The 25,317-nt window shown below is 45.1% G+C and overlaps 2 protein-coding genes across 2 annotated transcripts in view; one reads left to right on the top strand and one right to left on the bottom strand.

Annotated features, from left to right (window-relative positions):
* LOC139417606 (mucin-2-like) overlaps positions 1-25,317 on the bottom strand; it is a 50,950-nt gene that overhangs the window by 17,420 nt on the left and 8,213 nt on the right. The window contains exons 2-5 of the mRNA XM_071166819.1: positions 2,110-2,264; positions 1,676-1,772; positions 1,303-1,593; positions 962-1,205 (exon numbers count right to left, since the gene is read on the bottom strand). Of these exons, the coding sequence (XP_071022920.1) occupies positions 962-1,205; positions 1,303-1,593; positions 1,676-1,772; positions 2,110-2,264 (787 nt within the window). The remainder of the gene's footprint in view (positions 1-961; positions 1,206-1,302; positions 1,594-1,675; positions 1,773-2,109; positions 2,265-25,317) is intronic.
* LOC139416851 (neural cell adhesion molecule L1-like) overlaps positions 16,604-25,317 on the top strand; it is a 135,315-nt gene continuing 126,601 nt past the window's right edge. The window contains exon 1 of the mRNA XM_071165987.1: positions 16,604-16,688. The gene's annotated coding sequence lies outside the window, so the exon portion shown is untranslated. The remainder of the gene's footprint in view (positions 16,689-25,317) is intronic.

Below are 25,317 nucleotides of genomic sequence, written 5' to 3'. Positions count from 1 at the left end.
GGTCGCTGGACTCTTTGGGTCGCTGGGCTCTCTGGGTCGCTGGGCTCTCTGGGTGGCAAGACTCTGGGTCGCTGGGCTCACTGGGTCGCTGGGCTCACTGGGTCGCTGGACTTTGGATCGCTGGGCTCTCTGGGTCGCTGGGCTCACTGGGTCGCTGGGCTCTCTGGGTCGCTGGACTCTGGGTCGCTGGGCTCTCTGGGTCGCTGGGCTCTGGGTAGCTGGACTCTCTGGGTCGCTGGGCTCTCTGGGTCGCTGGGCTCTCTGGGCAGCTAGACTCTGGGTCGCTGGGCTCTCTGGGTCGCTGGGCTCTGGATCACTGAGCTCTCTGGGTCGCTGGACTCTGGGTCGCTGGGCTCTCTGGGTCGCTGGGCTCTCTGGGTCGCTGGACTCTGGATCGCTGGGCTCTCTGGGTCGCTGGGCTCTGGGTCGCTGGACTCTGGGTCGCTGGGCTCTCTGGGTCGCTGGGCTCACTGGGTCGCTGGGCTCTCTGGGTCGCTGGGCTCACCGGGTCGCTGGGCTCTGGGTCGCTGGACTCACTGGGTCGCTGGACTCTGGATCGCTGGGCTCTCTGGGTCGCTGGACTCTCTGGGTCGCTGGACTCTCTGGGTCGCTGGGCTCTCTGGGTCGCTGGGCTTTCTGGGTCGCTGGACTCTGGGTCGTTGGGCTCTCTGGGTCGCTGGGTTCTGGGTCGCTGGACTCTTTGGGTCGCTGGGCTCTCTGGGTCGCTGGGCTCTCTGGGTTGCAAGACTCTGGGTCGCTGGGCTCACTGGGTCGCTGGGCTCACTGGGTCGCTGGACTTTGGATCGCTGGGCTCTCTGGGTCGCTGGGCTCACTGGGTCGCTGGGCTCTCTGGGTCGCTGGACTCTGGGTCGCTGGGCTCTCTGGGTCGCTGGGCTCTGGGTAGCTGGACTCTCTGGGTCGCTGGGCTCTCTGGGTCGCTGGGCTCTCTGGGCAGCTAGACTCTGGGTCGCTGGGCTCTCTGGGTCGCTGGGCTCTGGATCACTGAGCTCTCTGGGTCGCTGGACTCTGGGTCGCTGGGCTCTCTGGGTCGCTGGGCTCTCTGGGTCGCTGGGCTCTCTGGGTCGCTGGACTCTGGGTCGCTGGGCTCTCTGGGTTGCTGGACTCTGGATCGCTGGGCTCTCTAGGTCGCTGGGCTCTGGGTCGCTGGACTCTGGGTCGTTGGGCTCTCTGGGTCGCTGGGCTCTCTGGGTCGCTGGGCTCACTGGGTCGCTGGGCTCTGGGTCGCTGGACTCACTGGGTCGCTGGACTCACTGGGTCGCTGGGCTCTCTGGGTCGCTGGACTCTGGGTCGCTGGGCTCTCTGGGTCGCTGGGCTCTGGGTCGCTGGGCTCTCTGGGTCGCTGGGCTCTGGATCACTGAGCTCTCTGGGTCGCTGGACTCTGGGTCGCTGGGCTCTCTGGGTCGCTGGGCTCTCTGGGTCGCTGGGCTCTCTGGATCGCTGGACTCTGGGTCGCTGGGCTCTCTGGGTCGCTGGACTCTGGATCGCTGGGCTCTCTAGGTCGCTGGGCTCTGGGTCGCTGGACTCTGGGTCGCTGGGCTCTCTGGGTCGCTGGGCTCTCTGGGTCGCTGGACTCTGGGTCGATGGGCTCTCTGGGTCGCTGGACTCTGGGTCGCTGGCCTCACTGGGTCGCTGGGCTCTGGGTCGCTGGACTCACTGGGTCGCTGGACTCACTGGGTCGCTGGACTCTCTGGGTTGCTGGGCACTCTGGGTCGCTGGACTCTGGGTCGCTGGGCTCACTGGGTCGCTGGGCTCTGGGTCGCTGGACTCACTGGGTCGCTGGACTCACTGGGTCGCTGGGCTCTCTGGGTCGCTGGACTCACTGGGTCGCTGGGCTCACTGGGTCGCTGGACTTTGGATCGCTGGACTCTGGGTCGCTGGGCTCTCTGGGTCGCTGGGCTCACTGGGTCACTGGGCTCTCTGGGTCGCTGGGCTCTCTGGGTCGCTGGGCTCTCTGGGTTCCTGGGCTCACTGGGTCGATGGGCTCTCTGGGTCGCTGGGCTCTCTGGGTCGCTGGGCTCTCTGGGTCCCTGGGCTCACTGGGTCGCTGGACTCTCTGGGTCGCTGGGCTCACTGAGTCACTGGGCTCACTGAGTCGCTGGACTCTCTGGGTCGCTGGGCTCTCTGGGTCGCTGGGCTCTCTGGGTCGCTGGACTCTCTGGGTCGCTGGGCTCACTGGGTTGCTGGACTCTGGGTTCGCTGGACTCTGGGTCGCTGGACTCTGGGTTGCTGGACTCTCTGGGTCGCTGGACTCTGGGTTGCTGGACTCTCTGGGTCGCTGGACTCTCTGGGTCGTGGACTCTGGGTCGCTGGGCTCACTGGGTCGCTGGACTCTCTGGGTCGCTGGGCTCTCTGGGTCGCTGGGCTCACTGGGTCGCTGGGCTCTCTGGGTCGCTGGGCTCACTGGGTCGCTGGACTCTCTGGGTCACTGGGCTCACTGGGTCGCTAGGCTCTCTGGGTCGCTGTACTATGGGTCGCTGGACTCACTGGACTCAGCTAGACATCAGGTACAAGTACTTTTGCTACAGTGCACACACACACGCACGCACACACGCATGCAGTTGGACCTAACCTCCCAATCCTGACACAGAACAGTAGTGACACTTTCTTTCTAGTTTAAAGGCCAGGGTGTATCTGAAGCTGAATAGTCCTCCACCTCTCAGGTCAAAGCATGCATCCCAAATGACACCCTGTTATCTATGGGCCCTAGTCAAAAGTAGTGCACTATATGGGGAATAGTGTGCCATTTGAGAAGCACACTAAATCTCCATTCCTTCTCACTATGACATCATACCTGCTCTCTGCCACTGTACCCTCTACCCAGTCACTCTAACAGTCACTCACCTAGCCCTCTCAAACAGGCCTCTCTCGCTCTCTCTTTTTCTCTCACTCTCCTTCCCTCAGGCACCTTACCTGGCCTGGCACTGTGTGTTCTCTCTGTGACATTTCAAAGAAGCCAGGTGGCTACCTGATTCCCACTGTTTGGTTACCTGGCCAGATCGAATCCACCTCTGGAGCCTGCCCTCATCCCCCAGCTGGCCACGCCCAAGAGGAAAGAAATCAGAGAGACAGATGGTCCGGCCAGCTGGAGTATGACCTACACAAGGTTGGATTATACAACACCACATCAGCCTGGGACCTCATCAGCCTGGGATCCTCATCAGCCTAGGATCCTCATCAGCCTGGGATCCTCATCAGCCTGGGATCCTCATCAGCCTGGGACCTGGCCTGGAACAGGGCGACATGGAGAGCCAAATGTCCAGGCACAATGCTTCAAGTAGCTAGTGAAGATGAGCGAGGGAGCGTGATGGGCACCCCTACAAGTCAGCCCTCCTACAGTAACACTGCTCAAAAAAATTTATAACACATCCTAGATCTGAATGAATGAAATATTCTTATTAAATTATTTTTTTCTTTAAATAGTTGAATGTGCTGACAACAAAATCACACAAAAATTATCAATGGAAATCAAATTTATCAACCCATGGAGGTCTGGATTTGGAGTCACACTCAAAATTAAAGTGGAAAACCACACTACAGGCTGATCCAACTTTGATGTAATGTCCTTAAAACAAGTCAAAATGAGGCTCAGTAGTGTGTGTGGCCTCCACGTGCCTGTATGACCTCCGTACAATGCCTGGGCATGCTCCTGATGAGGTGGTGGATGGTCTCCTGAGGGATCTCCTCCCAGACCTGGACTCCTGGACAGTCTGTGGTGCAACGTGGCGTTGGTGGATGGAGCGAGATGATGATGTCCCAGATGTGCTCAATTGGATTCAGGTCTGGGGAACGGGCGGGCCAGTCCATAGCATCAATGCCTTCCTCTTGCAGGAACTGCTGACACACTCCAGCCACATGAGGTCTAGCATTGTCTTGCATTAGGAGGAACCCAGGGCCAACCGCACCGGCATATGGTCTCACAAGCGGTCTGAGGATCTCATCTCGGTACCTAATGGCAGTCGGGCTACCTCTGGCAAGCACATTGAGGGCTGTGCGGCCCCCCAAAGAAATGCTACCCCACACCATGACTGACCCACCGCCAAACCGGTCATGCTGGAGGATGTTGCAGGCAGCAGAACGTTCTCCACGGCGTCTCCAGACTCTGTCACGTCTGTCACATGTGCTCAGTGTGAACCTGCTTTCATCTGTGAAGAGCACAGGGCGCCAGTGGCGAATTTGCCAATCTTGGTGTTCTCTATCAAATGCCAAACGTCCTGCACGGTGTTGGGCTGTAAGCACAACCCCCACCTGTGGACGTCGGGCCCTCATACCATCCTCATGGAGTCTGTTTCTGACCGTTTGAGCAGACACAGGCACATTTGTGGCCTGCTGGAGGTAATTTTGCAGGGCTCTGGCAGTGCTCCTCCTGCTCCTCCTTGCACAAAGGCGGAGGTAGCGGTCCTGCTGCTGGGTTGTTGCCCTCCTACGGCCTCCTCCACGTCTCCTGATGTACTGGCCTGTCTCCTGGTAGCGCCTCCATGCTCTGGACACTACGCTGACAGACACAGCAAATCTTCTTGCCACAGCTCGCATTGATGTTTCATCCTGGATGAGCTGCACTACCTGAGCCACTTGTGTGGGTTGTAGACTCCATCTCATGCTACCACTAGAGTGAAAGCACCGCCAGCATTCAAAAGTGACCAAAACATCAGCCAGGAAGCATAGGAACTGAGAAGTGGTTTGTGGTCACCACCTGTCGAACCACTCCTTTATTGGGGGTGTCTTGCTAATTGCCTATAATTTCCACCTGTTGTCTATTCCATTTGCACAACAGCATATGACATTTATTGTCATTCAGTGTTGCTTCCTAAGTGGACAGTTTGATTTCACAGAAGTGTGATTGACTTGGAGTTACATTGTGTTGTTTCAGTGTTCCCTTTATTTTTTTGAGCAGTGTATATGTTAGTATATTTTAATTATGCCAATGTGCTTTCATCAATTGAAAGCCCTTAATCTATTTTATGAGAATTTGTAAGATTTCTTGTTTGCATAAAATAGACGCAGACCAGTCTTTAAATAATAGGTAATAGAATTTATTCTCGGAGCGCGCTCCCACTTAAACACGAGCTGCAGTTTATATACAGATCATGACGTCATTTCACTGCTTTAACAGAATCCCCTCCTCTCGACCGGGACAAAGTAAGGTGAAAAGTTAATTCTAACTTACTAACACACTCCCAGATAACTTTTGACCCCTCAACATTATCGATCACCACTGAACTGACAGTTTTATTAGACAGAAAACCTAGGAATGCACTCACTGCCTTATCTAAAAACCCCAGAGCTAAGTTTCAGTTGGGTCAACCATAGGCTAACGACCTTATGTGTTTACTCAGTCCCCAACCCATTTGTTTCTGCCTAGTTGGAATGGTGTTCTTTAACATTTTATTACTCCTTGTCCTGTCACACAATCCCTTCTTATGAACTCATATTGTCAATCACTTATAAAACAAAGTATAAGTTTACCTAGATACAATTCTATTTAAAATGGGGATATTGTTTATTCATTTATCAATAATAAATTCAACAGTATATTATACGTAGTTTTTAGTTGGATCATTTCTCTTTATCGCTATGTTATTTAGAGAGACAAAGGGTTGTTGAGAGACTACAGTATACCTTTGAAATACATTTTTGCGCCTGTTATTTTTCCAGAGGGAATTAGACATAAAAGTAGAACAGAGATTTTTTTTAAAGACAGACACGATGTCAAAAGACCAGTGTGTCTAAAGACAGTTTCATGTAAGATTTTATTTCCCTCTCTCTTTTATTCAGGCAGATTTTTTTATTTTTTTTATTTTTTATTTCACCTTTATTTAACCAGATAGGCTAGTTGAGAACAAGTTCTCATTTGCAACTGCGATCTGGCCAAGATAAAGCGTAGCAATTCGACACATACAACAACGCGGTGTTACACGTGGAATAAACAAAACATACAGTCAATAATACTGTAAGGGATTTCCTCCTCTTCGTCCGAAGAGGAGAGGCAAGAAGGATCGTAGGACCAATATGCGGCGTGGTAAGTGTCCATGGTTCTTTTAACAAGAAATACTCAACATGAACACAACTGAATACAAAAACAATAAACGCGGAATGAACCAAACCCAAAACAGTACCGTGTGGTGAACAACACAGACACGGAAACAAACACCCACAAACACACAGTGAAACCCAGGCTACCTAAGTATGATTCTCAATCAGAGACAACTAATGACACCTGCCTCTGATTGAGAACCATACCAGGCCGAAACATAGAAATCCCCAAATCATAGAAAAACAAACATAGACTGCCCACCCAACTCACGCCCTGACCATACTAAATAATGACAAAAACAAAGGAAATAAAGGTCAGAACGTGAAAAAATCGAGCAGGTGAGGGCGAGCAGGTGAGGGCAATGATCGATTGAATAGCATGCATTTAGTTTTACTTGCGTTTAAGAGCAGTTGGAGGCCACGGAAGGAGAGTTGTATGGCATTGAAGCTCATCTGGAGGTTAGTTAACACAGTGTCCAAGGAGGGGCCAGAAGTATACAGAATGGTGTTGTCTGCGTAGAGGTGGATCAGAGAATCACCAGCAGCAAGAGCAACATCATTGATGTATACAGAAAAGAGAGTCGGCCCGAGAATTGAACCCTGTGGCACACTCATAGAGACTGTCAGAGGTCCGGACAACAGTCCCTCCGATTTGACACACTGAACTCTATCAGAGAAGTAGTTGGTAAACCAGGCGAGGCAATCATTTGAGAAACCAAGGCTGTCGAGTTTGCCAATAAGAATGTTGTGATTGACAGAGTCAAAAGCCTTGGCCAGGTCGATGAATACGGCTGCACAGTAATGTCTCTTATCGATGGCGGTTATGATGTCGTTTAGAACCTTGAGCGTGGCTGAGGTGCACCCATGACCAGCTCTGAAACCAGATTGCATAGCGGAGAAGGTATGGTGGGATTCGAAATGGTCAGTAATCTGTTTGTTAACTTGGCTTTCGAAGACCTTAGAAAGACAGGGTAGGATAGATATAGGTCTGTAGCAGTTTGGGTCTAGAGTGTCACCCCCTTTGAAGAGGGGATGATCGCGGCAGCTTTCCAATCTTTGGGAATCTGAGACGATACGAAAGAGAGGTTGAACAGGCTAGTAATAGGGGTTTGTCGTGGAAGATTCAGAATTTGTTGGTAACATATGTAAGATGTTTTATATTCATCAAATGTGTGTAAGTTACTTCTCATCAGAATGGTATTTTTGTATAATACTGTGGCGAGACATCTGTTCTATGTCAAGACTAAGTTGCATGGGCCGCAGAGAGGGGAGAGGTCAAAGTGTCATCATGTGTAAACATATCTTTTGCTCTACAATGTCTGTGTGCCAGTCAGTGTGTCTGTGTGATCTTGTCCAGGATTGGTTGTATTTAGAGTTGGTTGTATCTAAATGACAATTTGATATATGCCTGTTGATATGGAGGATTGGTTTATGGTTCTGAGGTTGAGAGAGGAGACAAAGCTGAACAATGAATTATGCCGATGCTGTCTTATCCTGTGTATCTTTGCTACAAAGGATCCCATTTTGCCGTTGTGTGGGGACTCTCAACTTTTCATTAGAGATACTGAACTGTTGAAAGTCAAAATGCTATTGCAATGTGGAAAGGGGCTCTCAGAGAATTCATTGAGAGACACTGAGTTACCTGAGAGTCACCGGATTGTGATAGAGCTGATATAATTAAAGATGGACTTTGATAACTAACTCTGACTTGTGTGTGTGGTTTGCTCCCATGATTTGGTAAATAGAGGAAATTTCCACAACAGGTTGCAACAATTTTGGCAGATAATAGATAATAGATGAAGACAATCTGTTCTGACAAGGAATAGCCTGATTACTACTGCTGTTGTTGTTGTTGCTGAATCCTTGACTACCGGTAGTTGATATTTCATTGTCCCTCAGTCATCAGATTAGAAGGTTACAGAGGCCATTCTTGACTCAGGATATGACAATTATTATCCTGAGTCAAGATTTATTGTCCTTTCATGACTCTGTCCAGATGGTCCTCTGTAACCCAAGTTTGTTCTGATAGTTCAATGTCAAATTCTGTGCAAAACCTGCCTGCTTTGCATATCAATGATGTGAAAAGATAACTCAAATATTCTCAACCACTAACGAAAACATTATGAGTCATGTTAATTTAATAATGTAGATCTCTCCTCTCCTCTCTACTGGCTCCTCACTTCTCCTCTCCTCTCTACTCTACTGTCTCCTCTCCACTCTACTGTCTCCTCACCTCTCCTCTCCTCTCTACTCTACTGTCTCCTCTCCACTCTTCTGTCTCCTCTCCTCTCCTCTCCGCTCCGCTCCGCTCCGCTCCGCTCTACTCTACTCTACTCTACTGTCTCCTCTCATCTCTACTGTCTCCTCTCCTCTCTACTGTCTCCTCTCCTCTCTACTGTCTCCTCTCCTCCCTCTCCTATCCACTCTACTCTACTGTCTCCTCTCCACTTTACTGTCTCCTCTCCACTTTACTGTCTCCTCTCCTCTCTGTCGCCTCTCCACTCTACTGTCTCCTCTCCTCCCTCTCCTATCCACTCTACTCTACTGTCTCCTCTCCACTCTGTCTCCTCTCCTCTCTGTCTCCTCTCCTCTCTACTGTCTCCTCTCCTCCCTCTCCTATCCACTCCAATCCACTCTAGTCTCCTCTCCACTCCACTCTGTTTCCTCTCCACTCCACTCTGTCTCCTCTCCACTCTACTGTCTCCTCTCCTCAACTCCTCTCCCCTGTCCCCCAGTTAGTGACAATAATAATAATTCTTTATTATATGTCAGAGAGCAACAGATTCATAAAAGGCTGTTGCTACTTGCATGTGGTAAACATGCTTAATAATGAGAGTGCAGTGTTGGGCTTCTTCACAAATGGCACCCTTCCCTATATAATGCACTACCATAGAGTAGTGCAATGTGACTATGTAGGAAATAGGGTGCCATTTGAGATGTACCCTTGGTCATATCTGACAGACAGACAGGGCAGAACTCTGTGGGTTGTAGGAGGAAGCTAAATCAGAGTAATTTCCCTTCAATTAGTGAGTGATTAACGCCGGGTCAAGATGGCTGGGTGACCTTATAGCCACGTAATGACTTTAACCCGATCAATGGAGAGAGCATTGAGAGAGCAGAGAGCCATGGAGGCAGAAACACAGCAGCTAAATCAGCCCAGGCACCCTCACTAGGAACTGACTGGCTCACTAAAGAGTGCTAGCTACATCCATCGCTCTGCCTCTTTCAGTTTCTCGCTCAAACACTCTCTTTTCTCTCATTCCCTTTCCATCACTCTTTCTTTCGTTCTCCAACACACGCTCTGTCTCTCTCACTCTCTCTGGCTGGAATCCTATCTTCAGATTCGACATGCGTAACTAGTTTTTCGTACAAATCTCTGATTGACCTCAATGCATGATTTACACTAAAGTCATTGAGTTAAGCACATGGATCTCAAGTTAGGATTTAGGCTTGTCTTGCTCTCTCCCTCTCTAAACCCACACTCACTCACTCACTCTCTCTCTCTCTCTCTCTCTCTCTCTCTCTCTCTCTCTCTCTCTCTCTCTCTCTCTCTCTCTCTCTCTCTCTCTCTCTCTCTCTCTCTCTCTCTCTCTCTCTCTCTCTCTCAATTCAATTCAAGGGCTGTATTGGCATGGGAAACATATGTTTACATTTCTAATGCAAGTGAAATAAATAATAAACAAAAGTGAAATAAAAAATGTTCAGTAAACACTTACGAAAGTTACACTTACGAAAACAGGCAACCAGTAAAGTAATGATGGATTGTCATTTCTCTTTGCTTATTACATATATATATATATATATATATATATATATGGAGATATATATATACCACCCCTACCTTGTCACAACACAACTGATTGGCTCAAACACATTTAGAGGAAAGAAATTCCACAAATTCCTTTTAACAAGGCACACCTGTTAATTGAAATTCATTCCAGGTGACTACCTCATGAAGCTGGTTCAGAGAATACCAAGAGAGTGCAATGCTGTCATCAAGGCAAAGGGTGGCTACTTTGAAGAATCTCAAATCTAAAATATATTTTGATTTGTTTAACACTTTTTTTGGTTACTACATGATCCCATATGTGTTATTTCATAGTTTTGATGTCTTCACTATTATTCTAGAATGTAGAAGAAAAAAATGAAGGAAAACTCTGGAATGAGTATGTGTGTCCAAACTTTTGACTGTTACTGTATTTTGAAGAGGGTGGGGCTTAAGCTGCATCCCTGTCTCAACAAAGCATGAGAAAACTTTGCCTATGTTTTGGTTTGTTTGTATGTCAATTAGGGTGTGCAGGGTAAATACGTGTTCTGTCGTACAGTAATTTGGTGAAAAGACAATTTGACATTTGTTCAGTACATTGTTTTCACAGAACTGGTCTGCTGTTAATGATAATGCAGAGGATTTTTCTGGGGTTCCTGTTGACACCTATCCCACGGTAATTATTGGGGTCAAATTTGGTTCCACTTTTGTGGATTGGGGTGATCAGTTCTTGGTTCCAAATATTGGGGAAAATGCCAGAACTAAGAACGATGTTAATGAGTTTAAGTATAGCCAATTGGAATTTCTGGTCTATATTTTATCATTTCATTGAGGCTACCATCAACACCACAGGCCTTTTTGGGTTGGAAGGTTTATATTTTGTCTTGTAGTTCCTTCAATGTAATTGGAGAATCGAGTGGGTTCTGGTAGTCTTTAATAGTTGATTCTAAGATTTGTATTTGATCATGTATATTTATGTTTTTGCTGTTTGTTCTTTGTTATAGGGCCAAAAAGACTGGAGAAGTGGTTTACCCATACATCTCCATTTTGGATAGATAACTCTTCGTGTTGTTGTTTGTTTAGTGTTTTCCAATTTTCCCAGAAGTGGTTAGAGTCTATGGATTCTTCAATTACATTGAGCTGGTTTCTGATGTGCTGTTATTTCTTTTCTCGTAGTGTAGTTCTGTATTGTTTTGGTGATTCACCATAGTGAAGTTTTAGACTCATCTCTATGTTTTTGGTTGGACAGGCTTCTCAATTTCTAGCTTAGGTTTTTGCATTCTTCATCAAACCATTTGTCATTGTTGTTCATTTTCTTAGGTTTCCTGTTTCCATTTTTTTTGATAGGGGAGCTGAGAGGTCAAATATACTGTTTAGGTTTTCTACTGCCAAGTTTACATCTTCTGTCACACTGATCTGTTTCACCTGTCTTTGTGATTGTCTCCACCCCCTCCAGGTGTCCCCCATCTCCTCTATTGTCCCCTGTGTATTTATTCCTGTGTTCTCTGTTTCTTTTGCCAGTTTGTGTTGTTTGTTTAAGTCAACCAACGTTTTATGTCCCAGCTCCTGCTTTTTCCATTCTGTCTTTTCTCGCCCTCCTGGTTTTGACCCTTGTCTGTCCTGACTCTGAGCCCGCCTGCGTGACCACTCTGCCAGCTCCTGAGCCTGCACATTTGCCCCCTTCTGGATTACCGACGCCTGCCTGCCGCCCGTTACCGTTGCCCCACCTCTGGTTACTGACCCCTGCCTGCCTTGACCTGTCTATTCCCTGATCCTGTTGGAATATTAAACTATTGTTTATTTGACGTGGTCTGCATCTGGGTCATACCTTCATACCTGATATCTTCACTATTACAGTATAATGTTTTGTCCAGGAAGTTGTCTAAAAGGGATTGAATTTGTTGTTGCCTAATAGTTTTTTGGGTAGGTTTCCACACTACTTTCCTTCCATCTATAGCATTTATTAATATGATTCAGTTCCTTTGGCTTTGATGCCTCATGATTGAGTATTGCTCTGTTCAAGTAGACTGTGATTTTGCTGTGATCTGATAGGGGTGTCAGTTGGTTGACTGGGTTGAGGTCAGTGATAAAGTAGTCTACAGTACTACTGCCAAGAGATGAGCTATAGGTGTAAATCAAATTGTATTGGTCACATACACATGGTTAGCAGATGTTATTGTGAGTGTAGTGAAATTCTTGTGCTTCTAGTTCCGACAGTGCAACAATATCTAACAAGTAGTCTAACAATTCCACAACAACTACCTAATACACACAAATCTAAGTAAATAAATGGAATAAGCATATAAACATATGGATGAGCAATGACCGAGTGGCATAGGCAAGATGCAATAGATGGTATAAAATACAGTATATACATATTAGATGAGTAATGCTAGAATAAGTATGTAAACATTATTAAAGTGACATTATTGAAGTGACTAGTGGTCCATTTATTAATGTGGCCAATGATTTTAAGTCTGCATGTAGGTAGCAGCCTCTCTGTGTTATTGATGGCTGTTTTACAGTCTGATGGCCTTTTACAGTCTGATGGCCTGCTTGGGTGAGTAAAAAACCGGCCGCGACCGGGAGGTCCGTGGGGCAACGCACAATTGGCCTAGCGTCGCCCTGGTTAGGGAGGGCTTGGTCGGTAGGGGTGTCCTTGTCTCATCGCGCACCAGCGACTCCTGTGGCGGGCTGGGCGCAGTGTGCGCTAACCAAGGTGGCCAGGTGCACGGCGTTTTCTCCGGCGCATTGGTGCTGCTGGCTTCCGGGTTGGATGCGTGCTGTGTTAAGAAGCAGTGCGTCGGAGGACGCATGACCTTCGTCTCTCCCGAGCCCGTACGGGAGTTGTAGCGATGAGACAAGATAGTCTCAACAATTGGATACCACGAAATTGGGGAGAAAAAGGGGTAAAAATTAATTAAATAAACACATTTTTCTTCATGAAGAGATGTTTATTTCCGTCGGTACGACACACAAAGAATCCCGGTGGCTGTACCAACAGCATATCCCGAGAGAGCCATGTTTCTGTGAAACAGAAGACCTGATGTCTCTCTGGAAAGCAACACTTGCCCTAATTTCGTCTACCTTGTTATCTAGAGACTGGACATTAGCGAGTAATATACTCGGAAGCGGTGGGTGGTGTGCAAGCTTCCAAAGTCTGACCAGAATGCCTCTCCGTCTTCCTCTTCTGCGGTGATGTTGTTTTGGGTCAGCCTCTGGAATCAGTTCAAATGCCCTGGTTGGTTCGGACAAAGGATCCACTTCGGGAAAGTCGTATTCCTGGTCGTAGTGCTGGTAAGTTGACGGCGCTCTGATGTCCAATAGTCCTTCCCGGCTGTATGTAATAACACTTAAGATTTTCTGGGCTAACAATGTAAGAAATAATACATACAAAAAACAAAACACTGCAAAGTTTCCTAAGGACTAGAAGCGAGGCGGCCCTCACTGTCGGCACCATTTTGTACCTACCATAGGAGTCCTCTCGAAGCCTACCATTGACTATGTACATACCCAGCGTGCGACAGAGATGCAGGAGTTGTGACCTGTTTTTCTTGGTTATGTGGTCGTAGTTGTGCCTTTCTCTCTCCCTCTCTCCCTTTCTCTCTCTTTCTCTCTCCCTCTCTCTTTCTCTCTCCCCGTCTCTCCCTCTCTCTCCCGGTCTCTCCATATTTGTGTGTCTGTTCACTCAATACTCCTGTCGGTCTTATTTGCTCTTTAGGCTAATGGCATTCTCTCTCTCTTTGTCTCGCTTTCTCTCTTTCTTTCTCTCTTTTCTGTCTCACTTTCTCACTCTCTTTCTGTCTTTCCTGCTGACAGCATCCCCTTTTGCCGCAACCCTGGTCTTAACGTTGTTTATTCATACTGCTTCCCTCCCTCCCTCCTTCCCTCCCTCCCTCCCTGTCTCCCTCTGTCTCCCTCTTTCCTTCTCTCCCTCTCTCCCTCTCTCCCTCCCTCCGCCTCCCTCCCTCCCTCCCTCTGTCTCCCTCCCTCCCTCCCTCCCTCCCTTCTCATATTTCATTCCATCCACATATCCCTTCTTCTGCCAGCTGACTCACCCTTCCTGTAAACTGAGGAAACGAGAGGGAGGACGAGAGGGAGGAAAAGGGAGGAGGAGAGAGGGGGTTTATGAGGACAAGTAAAGATGGTCTGACATGGATTAAGACAGAATAAATGTACCTTGGTAAAGAGTATGAGAGAATGTGAGACATTGATTGACAGGTAGTGTGAGCAACTATGTAGATAAGATAACAAAAGTGAAAGTAGGCTACAGCTTGATAAAAGGAAAATGTATTCCTCCTGGTGATTTGTTTATTAGCTGTCTTACTCTTCTATTGGTTAAGTCATGCTGGAAATGGACCTTGAGTCTTTCCTGGTTAGATTTACGTCCATATACTGTAGATCCAGTATGAAGGAGATGAGTACTCTGTGTATAAGTCAAGCAGAGCTAGAAGAGAGACGAGAGATGTGTTCCATATTGATCTGTCTGAGCTTGACTTCCTACATCTCCCCACTCTGAACGACCCACTGGGCTTCATCTCTAAACACGACTAATGTTACATTATGAAATACTACTGTATTGCTACAACAGGTTCTTAAATGAGACTGTTCAGATTAAATGACTGTGGTTGTGAATGGACTTCAATGATCTCCTGCTGCACTGCTGCTCCCTGCAGTTTCACATTGATGCTGATCAGAGCTACTCCGTCACCTTCAGTATCCCCAGTGCCAACCCCATTCCTTCTTGAAATGTTACAGTATCTCTCAAACCCTGGTGATTTTGACCAGAAAAGATCCTTGTGGTTAAAAACCTATTATGATAACACAGCTCTAGTCCAAGTTGTTATCTGTAGCTTCAGAGACCTGTATTCACAAGCGGTCACAGCTATATCCGAACTCTGACTGTGTACGCCCTCGGGTTGTGTTGTACCTCATCTGGTCTTAGTGTAATCAATCATCTATGCCGCCATGCCCATGGTTCCTATGCTTCCTCCTTTGTCAGCCACTTTCTGTGGGACTGGGTACATTGGCAGTTGGACTGGCACCAGTGGCAAAGTGGAAAGACATGGAGCTCAATGGGACTGGGATAATACTGCTATCATGCCAGTCATCCTCAACTTTAAACTCTGTGTGGTTATGTGGATCTATTTCTCGCTCTCGCTCTCTCTGTCTCTGTCTCTGTCTCTGTCTCTGTCTCTGTCTCTTTCTCTTTCTCTTTCCCTCTCATTCTCTCTCTCTCTACTTTATTTCTCTACTCTCTCTTCATATTTTTCTGGATTGATGAAAACAAGTAGGGGAGTAGACAATGCTTCCGCAAAAGTCACAACAACATGAGAAAAGATAAGCATGACGATCAGTAGAAAATACAGTTGGGTACAGTCCTGATCAATCCTGACCAACCCTCTCCTCTTCCTCTATCTCTTCCTTTCCTCTATCTCTTACTCTATCTCGTTCTATCTCTCTATTCAGTTTTAGGATCAGTGAAAGGCCAGTTCTGTACAGCCCTCAGTCAGTCTAGACCCAGACCACCCCAGGATAGACAGTGTTGTCTCACTGTTATCACCTGACAGGAGCAGAAAGATGAGAGAATAAACTATAGAAATGAGTCCCACTTAGATTAATGCAGATTTCATTGCCAAGCTTTTGGTCACAAAGACCCTTATCAGAGCATACAGACAACTCGCTCGCTCTCTCATTGCACTTTTTAGGGTCGGTGAAAATTCAGGCCAGGGTAGACCACCCAAGACACTGAGTATCATATTTCCAAAGTGTTGTATCCCTGTTTTCACCCAAGTGTCTGGCTGTTATCATGTCACAACACAGGGAGGCTTCCTACAGGTTACTAAGACACTTCCTCTTTATCCCCCAATCAGCAAGTCTCAAAATCACCCGGCTCTGCCCCTCAGGCACCCCTCCCAGTCACAGGTCACAGACAACATTAATTCACAACACGTATTATTGTATTACATAACACAACAATGCTTTCAGACACTGACATTTCCCTTGGATTGGGCTATTATTAATTGAAAACCCACTAGATAGTGCGTGTGTGTGTGCAAAAGATGTCTTAGTAGCTACAGAAGCCAGAATCTGTTAATTGTTAGAGAGAGATGGGCTCGGTCGACCATGGTAGACGTTATTAATATAAAGGGTATTTTGGCCAAGCCATTAAAGCACCTGTATAGGGCTATTAGACAGAGCATGGTGAAGAAGAGACAAGGAAAGATGTGGGATGCATCCCAAATGGCACCTTATTCCCTGTTTAGTGGACTATATAGGAACTAGGGTGCCATTTGGGATGCAGACAGACAGCAGAGAGAGTGAGATGTAGAGCACAGCGTCGGGTTGTAGGCTATACCACCATGCTAATAAGTCTATTGTTATGTCTGCAAGAGCTGATCTGCATCGATGCATATAGAAAGAGGAGAGAGAACTGCTATCTGGCTACTGAAACCTGGCAAAACTAATCCAGATAGAGAGAAGAGGGAGGGGAGGAGGAGGGAGGGAGGGAGGGGATGGGGTGAACTGAGGGAATTGAGAGAGGAAAGGGAGGGATGGGGTCAGAATTCACCGAGAGTGCGAGCTGAGTGAGAGAGCGAGGCAGGGGAAGAGGGAGGGATGAGTGGAGAGGCAGAGCAGAAGAAAGGCATGTCACCTCTAGCAGGAAGCCAATGAGAGCGAGGGAGGCATAAAGAGAGAGGGAGAGAGGGTGTGTTTTGGTATCACTGCAGCATCAGCACAGAGAGAGAGGAGAGGGCACAATCAATTTGATAGAGAGAGGGGAAGAGAGAGAGAGCGAGGGGAAGAAAACAAGGAGGACAGAGGAAAAGGAGAATCAACATCCCTGAGGCCATCTTTTAAACCTGTGGAGGTAAGAGAAGAAGAGAGAGAGAGAGAGAGAGAGAGAGAGAGCGAGAGAGATTAATTAGAATGCTGTCTGTCTGGAGGATTATAGCTTCACCACACCTTGGTCACATCTGCAGTTCCCCTCACAGCATCACAATCACCTTCCTAGCCTGTCTGTGATGGCTGTGGAAAGATGGTTAGATTTCTAGAAGAGTCATTTAATGTGTCGTGAATGTATTTGTAGTGAGTAGAGAATAATATTAGTGGTGATGTCATTGGATACAACTGTCAAAAGTATTTATATTTCAAGATTTCTGTTGAGAATATTGTTAAAATGGGCAAATGTGCTTATCGTCATTCCTCTCAATTTTGTGCTAGAAGTGTTTGTAAGTTTTGTACCGTAGTATCACCTTCATAGTTTACGTTTAATTCATTTTAAAATTATGATTTGTAATTGTGAAAATGACAGCATATTGAAGCAGACATCTTGTTGAAAAGTTTGAATGGATGTTACATAGAGAAATAATATGATGGTATGTCTTTAGTAGGTTTTGCTGGGCACACAGTCAGACAGTGTATAGCATGCAACAGGGTCTGACTGGTTGGTATTAATATTGAATGCAATGCTGTTGTGGAACTTTGGAGGAAATTATATTATCGGCTGGCGTTTTACTAATCTGCATAAATAGAGATTTTACTTTGCATTTTATGACTGTGTGTGATCATACACGTTTGAAATAAGTGTTGACACATTCAAAAAAATACATTGAAAATGAGTGTGGGTTTATTTTGCTCACTTACAATGTTTAAAAAAAAAATTGTCACATAAAACAAATATTTTTACAAAATATAATATATTATTATTGCTACAATATGTGAGGCATTTTAACACAGTTCTGTTCACCCATACCCTGCCCTTTAGACCATGCCTTTATCATTTTGACCAATCTTCCAGTTAACTCGGCTTATTTTCAGCTTATCTCTCTTTCTACTCTGCCACTTTATACACTATTCTCCCTCTTGTACTCCCCTCCTTCAACTCACGGGTTTAATGTTGTTAAGGAAGGCTCTGATTGCACTGTGCTGTAATGATATATTCACAGGTCTGGTAGCCTGCTGGTCCCAGGTCTGTTTGTGTTCATATGGGCCAGCACAAACAGATCTGGGATCAGGCTAGTGGTCTGAAGGAAGGAAGTCTAATCTGAGAGAAAGAAAGTTATCCTGATCTAGGATCAGTTCTTGTCCTTTAGATCATACTAAATAAGATCATATGGACAGGGAGGATTGATCAGCACTCAACGTTGTGAATACAGGCTTTCCTGTCCTGGCTATCCTACTGCAGTGTATCTCTCTCTCTTCTTTCTCACTCTCGCTCTGGAACCGAAGGCATTTATCTGGGGCGGTGCTCCTCTGAGGTGCTCCTGTGTTCCTCCCTCTGGCTACCTTAACTACAGTACTGTCTGATGGGACAGAGAGGGAGGCGGGAGAAGAAGAGACCGAGCAAGGGGTGTAGGAGAACGAGAGAAAAGGGGAGAGAAACAGGTGGAAGGGGAGGGAGAGAGAGTGAAGTGGTAGAGGAAAGAAGAGAGAGAGGTAAAGAAAGAATGATGTAGAAAGAGAAAAAGAGAGAGATGCTTTCAACAGGAGAGAGAGAGAGAGAGAGAGAGAGAGAGAGAGAGAGAGAGAGAGAGAGAGACGTTGAAAAGGAAAAGATGGGTGTGGCAGTGGCAGTCAGCTCTCCCAACAGACTGTATAGGTGTGCCTGTAAACAGATGCAAACACCAGGCAATGTGCCAAACATGGCAACGACCTTGCAAATCTACATTAATCCATTAGGCAAATGAGAGGATTACAATGTAGAGTGTTCTGGTATTCTAGAATGCAAAACATTATATTCTGTTTCTAGATCACAGAACAGGCAGCCCATAATACAATGAAAAAATATATAAACATGTAAAGTGTTGGTCCCATGAGCTGAAATAAAAGATTCCCAGAAATGTTCTACACGTACAAAAAGCTTATTTCTGCCAAATGTTGTGCACAGATTTGTTTACATCTCTGTTAGTGAGCATTTGTCCTTTGCCAAGATAAGTAATTCACCTGACAAGTGTATCATGATCATTACACAGGTGCACTTTGTGCTGGGGAAATAAAAGGCCACTCTAAATTATGCAGTTTTGTCACACAACACAATGCCATAAATGTCACAAGTTTTGAGGGAGCATGCAATTGGCATGCTGACTGCAGGAATGTCCACCAAAGCTGTTGCCAGAGAATTATTTAATTTATCTACCATAAGCCGCCTCCAACGTCGTTTTAGGGAATTTGGCAGTACGTCCAACCGGCCTCACAACCGCAGACCACGTGTATGGCGTTGTGTGAGAGACAGGTTTGCTGATGTCAAGAAATTAGCTGTAAAACAACAAAACAATTCTCTCTGCCCCATGGAAAAATAAGTAGAATTGCATGAAATGTTTTATAATATTGTTATTATTTTCTCTCCACCCCTTGTGTAGAGTTGGCAGAAAACTTGCTTTAAAACTGCAACATTTTCTCTACTCCTCATGTCAAAATGTGTAGAATTGCAGGAAATTCAATTTGGAGTTAAATAAATAAAAAATATTTTGCCAGAATTTATGGGGACCCCGGTTTTTTCCCCAAAAAATTTGTTGCGACTCCACTCCACCACAAATCTAACGACAGACACTTAAAATAGGTACATTTCACATCAATAAATAACCTTCAATTCATTGCATTTTCATCTCTTATCATTATTGTTATTTTTTAAATACATTTACTCAAAATTGTATTTTTCAAATTATCTTTCTCAAAAACGTTTGTATATTTTCCCACACAATAGTACAGATTGTATTACTCTTGTTTTTTTATTTATTGGCGACCCCAATGCAGTTCCCCCTTGACCCCAGTAGGGGTCACAACCCTAACTTTGACTGTCCTAGATCTGCTGCTCCCAGAGCCAAACAGATAGTTGTTATTTCTTACTGTCTTTCATATAGCTACACTATACACACACACACATCGCTGTACAGTACAGTGTGTGATTACCCTGGGTCCTCTATGCCGTAGCAGAATGTAATCTCCTCCTCCTCGCTGAAGCCAGCTGGAGATTAATTGAGCTGTTCTAACAGAGGGATGGCTGAAGAGGGTGATTTAAGAGAGACCAGGGAGATGGGGGGGGGGGGGGGCAGATAAAGAGAGAGTTAAGAGAGAGAGGTGAGAGAGACACGGGGGAGGGGGGAGCAATAGAGAGGGAGGGAGGGAGTGGGGTCAGAGAGAGGGAGGGGGAGAGAGAAAAATAGGTTAAAAAGAGAGAGAGGGGAGAGAAAGAGGGAGGGGAGAAAGAAAGAGGGGAGGGGAGGATGAGAGAGGGAGGGAGGGAGGGAAAGGGAAAGGAAGGGTGGGCTCCCATTTGAAAAGCAATGCACTCACGATCCTGTAATATATATGCTGGTAGATAAATTGTCTGAAGAGACAGAGAGAAAAAAGAGAGGAGGGATCAAGAGAAGAATGAGCGAGAAAGACAAGTTCACAGGGAGACGGCAGCAAGACAGAAGAGAGGAAGAAGGGATGGAGGGAGGGAAAGATAAACATGATATGCACAGTTTATATGACATATAGATCAATGTGTTAGTGAACCAGAGAGGGGCAGGGTTGCATCATTTGCAGGGTTTATTTTCAGTAACCTTTCGGTTACTGGTCTAATGCTCTAACCACTAGACAGTGCACTATTATTTGACCAGGGCCCATAGGGATCTAGTTAAAGTAGTGCACTACAGTGCATTCGGAAAGTATTCAAACCCCTTGATTTTTTCCACATTTTGATACGTTACAGCCTTATTCTAAAATGGATTAAATAGTTTTTGTTCCTCATCCATCTACACACAATATCCCATAATGACAAAGCAAAAACTGTTTTTTGTGTTTTTTCCCCAAAATGTATAACAAATAAAAAAACTGAAATATCACATTTACATAAATACTTTGTTGAAGCACCTTTGGCAGAGATGACAGCCTCAAGTCTTCTTCGGTATAACGCTACAAGCTTGGCACACCTGTATTTGGGTAGTTTCTCCCAATCTTTTCTGCAGATCCTCTCAAGCTCTGTCAGGTTGGATGGGGATCTTTGCTGCACAGCTATTTTCAGGGCGGGTTCAAGTCCCGGGCTCTGGCTGGTCCACTCAAGGACATTTAGAGACTTGTTCTGAAGCTACTCCTGCGTTGTCTTGGCTGTGTGCTTAGGGTCGTTGTCCTGTTGGAAGATAATTCTTCACCCCAGTCTGAGGTCCTGAGCGCTCTGGAGCAGGTTTTCATCAAGGATCTCTGTACTGTACTTTGCTCCGTTCATCTTTCCCTCGATCCTGACTAGTCTCCCTGTCCCTGCCGATGAAAAACATCCCCACAGTATGATTCTGCCACCCCCATGCTTCACTGTAGGGTGGCCAGGTTTCCTCCAGACGTGACGCTTGGCATTTAGGCCAAAGAGTTCTTTGGTTTCATCAGAGAATCTTGTTTCTCATGGTCTGAGAGTCCTTTAGGTGCCTTTTGGAAAACTCCAAGCAGGCTGTCATGTGCCTTTTACTGAGTAGTGGCTTCCGTCTGGCCACTCTATCATAAAGTCCTGATTGGTGGAGTGCTGCAGAGGTGGTTGTCCTTCTGGAAGGTTCTCCCATCTCCACAGAGGAAATATGGAGCTCTCTCTGAGTAACCCTTGGGTTCTTGGTCACCTCCCTGGCCAAAGCCCTTCTCCCCTGATTGCTCAGTTTGGCCGGGTGGCCAGCTCTAGGAAGAGTCTTGATGTTTTCAACTTTCTACCATTTAAGATAAATGGAGGCCACTGCGTTTTTGGGGACCTTCAATGCTGCAGAAAGGTTTTGGTACAATTCCCCATATCTGTGCCTCGACACAATGATGTCTCTGAGCGCTATGGACAATTCCTTCGACCTCATGTCTTTTGCTCTGACATGAACGGTCGACTGTGGGACCCTACAGACAAGCATGTGCCTTTCCAAATCATATACAATCAATAGAATTTACCACAGGTGGACTCTAATCAAGTTGTAAAAACATCTCAAGGATGATCAATGGAAACAGGATGCACCTGAGCTCAATTTCGAGTCTCACTGCAAAGGTCTGAATACTTATGTAAACAAGGCATCTGTTTTTTTATTTTGAATAAATTGGCAAAAAATTCTAAAAACCTGCTTTCACTGTCATTATGGGGTATTGTGTGTAGATTGATGAAGGGGAAAAAATCTATGTAATCGATTTTAGAATAAGGCTGTATTGTAACAAAATGTGGAAAAAGTCAAGGGGTCTGAATACTTTCTGAATGCAGTACCAGTCCAAAGTTTGGACACACCTGCTCATACAAGGGATTTTCTTTATTTTTATGATTTTCTACATTGTAGAATAATAGTGAAGACATCAATACTATGAAATAACACATATGGAATAACGTAGTAATCAAAATAGTGTTCAACAGATCAAAATATATTCTATATTTGAGATTCTTCAACGTAGCCACCCTTTGCCTTGATGACAGCTTTGCACACTCTTAGCATTCTCTCAACCAGCTTCACCTGGAATGCTTTTCCAACAGTCTTGAGGGAGTTCCCACATATGCTGAGCACTTGATGGCTGCTTTTCCTTCACTCTGCGGTCCAACTCATCCCAAACCATCTCAATTGGGTTGAGGTTGGGTGATTGTGGAGGCCAGGTCATCTGATGCAGCACTCCATCACTCTCCTTCTTGGTCAAGTAGCCCTTACACAGCCTGAAGGTGTGTTGGGTCATTGTCCTCTTGAAAAACAAATGATAGTCCCACTAAGCGCAAACCAGATGAGATGGCGTATGCTGCAGAACGCTGTGGTAGCCATGCTGGTTAAGTGTACCTGACAGTGTCACTGACAGTGTCACTAGCAAAGCACCCCCACACGATCACACCTCCTCCTCCATGCTTCATGGTGGGAACCACATATGCAGAGATCATCCGTTCACCTACTCTGCGTCTCACGAAGACAGTGGTTGGAAGCAAAAATCTCAAATTTGGACTCATAAGACCAGACAAAGTTCCGCCGGTCTAATGTCCGTTGCTCATGTTTCTTGGCCCAAGCAAGTCTCTTCTTCTTATTGGTGTCCTTTAGTAGTGGTTTCTTTGCAACAATTCAACCTGCAATTCGACCTGATTCACACAGTCTCCTCTGAACAGTTGATGTTGAGATGTGTCTGTTACTTGAACTATGTGAAGCATTTATTTGGGCTGCAATCTGAGGCTGGTAACTCTAATGAACTTATCCTCTGCAGCAGAGGTAACTCTGGGTCTTTCTTTACTGTGGCGTTTCATCATAGCGCTTGATGGTTTTTGCAAGTGCACTTGAAAAAACGTTCAAAGTTCTTGAAATGTTCCAGATTGACTGACCTTCATGTCTTAAAGTAATGATGGGCTTTCGTTTCCATTTGCTTATTTGAGCTGTTCTTGCCATAATATGGACTTGGTCTTTCCGAACTTGTCACAACACAACCGATTGGCTCGAACGCATTAAGAAGTTAATTAAATTAAATTAACTTAATCAAGGCACACCTGTTAATTTAAATGCATTCCAAGTGACTACCTCATGAAGCTGGTTGAGAGAATGCCAAGATTGTGCAAAGCTGTCATGAAGGAAAAGGATGGCTACTTTGATGAATCTCAAATCTCAAATATATTTTGATTTGTTTAACGCTTTTTTGGTTACTACATGATTCCATGTGTTATTTCATAGTTTTGATGTCTTCACTATTATTCTACAATGTAGAACATAGTACAAATAAAGAAAAACCCTTGAATTAATAGGTGTGTCCAAACTTTTGATTGGTACTGTATGCATGTGTGTCACGCACACACTTGTTTGATTTAGTTTCTGCAGCTGGAGGCCTAGCTTGACTGACTGACGGGTGGGTGTCAAGTGGTGGATCAGGCAGATGTGCCAGGGTGGGGTTCAGAATACATTACTTTGATTTAGAGAGTGAAGAGTCAGGCAAGGAGTGATTGGAAGGCAGGGGGACATGATTATTCAACCTGGAGGGAGGGAGGGGTGTCTGAATATAAATATAGAGAGAGGTGAGGGATTTTATGATGAAATAGAATAGCATAGATACTTTATTGAGAAAGAAATAATAATGCAATAGACAAGGACAGAAAAAAAAGGAAAGATGAGAGTTGATTTGAAAGGTAGTGGGTGGTTTTAAAAAGGGGAGAGACCTGGGGATGTTGTCAACATTAGGTCAGTGCCCAGTGATGATACAAGGCAAAGAGATAGACACCTACAGTACCGTTTATACCAGTTCTCTGCAACGAAGCACTAATACCATCACTACTACCACTACTACCACTATTACTACTACTACTAGTACTACTACTACTATTACTACTACTATTACTACTACTACTACTATTACTACTACCACTACTACTACTAGTACTACTACTATTACTATTACTACTACTATTAATACTACTATTACTACTACTAGTACTACTACTAGTACTACTACTACTACTACTACTACTACTACTACTATTACTACTACTAGTACTACTACTACTACTATTACTACTACTATTACTACTACCACTAGTACTACTACTACTACTATTACTACTATTACTACTACTATTACTACTACTACTACTACTATTACTACTACTATTACTACTATTACTACTAATACTACTATTACTACTACTAGTACTACTACTACTACTACTACTACTACTACTACTATTACTACTACTAGTACTACTACTACTAATATTACTACTACTATTACTACTACCACTACTACTACTAGTACTACTACAACTACTATTACTACTACTATTACTACTATTACTACTACCACTACTACCACTACCACTACTATTACTACCACTACTACTACTACTACTGTTCCTACTACTACTACTACTACTATTACGCCTACCACTACTATTACTACTACTATTACTACCACTACTATTACTACCACTACTACTACTAGTACTACTACTACTACTATTACTACTACTATTACTACTATTACTACTACTACCACTACTATTACTATGACTACTACTATTACTACTACTACCACTACTACTACTACTACTACTACTACCACTACAGTGGCGGTCAGTGCCGTTTAAGTTATTTTAAGTTATTTTTTTCATGAGCATGGCTATTTATCTATTACAGCATATTGGATGACTCATTCATATTCCATTCACCCAGTTCAATATCAGATTGATAGGTTTAGGCTACTAAAGTTGAAGTCGGGAGTTTACATACACTAAGGTTGGAGTCATTAAAACTTGTTTTTGAACCACTCCACAAATGTCTTGTTAACAAACTATAGTTTTGGCAAGTCGTTTAGGACATCTATTTTGTGCATGACACAATTCATTTTTCCAACGATTGTTTACAGACAGATTATTTCACTTATAATTCACTGTATCACAAATCCAGTGGGTCAGAAGTTAACATACACTAAGTTGACTGTTCCTTTAAACAGCTTGGAAAATTCCAGAAAATTATATCATGGCTTTAGAAGCTTCTGATAGGCTAATTGACAACATTTTAGTCGATTGGAGGTGTACCTGTGGATGTATTTCAAGG

This window comes from Oncorhynchus clarkii, chromosome 9 (genome assembly GCF_045791955.1).
Source record: "Oncorhynchus clarkii lewisi isolate Uvic-CL-2024 chromosome 9, UVic_Ocla_1.0, whole genome shotgun sequence".
In the NCBI taxonomy this organism is placed as follows: Eukaryota; Metazoa; Chordata; class Actinopteri; order Salmoniformes; family Salmonidae; genus Oncorhynchus; species Oncorhynchus clarkii.
The sequence above is the reverse complement of the archived record's forward strand: the minus strand, read 5'-3'. Positions and strand labels throughout refer to the sequence as shown.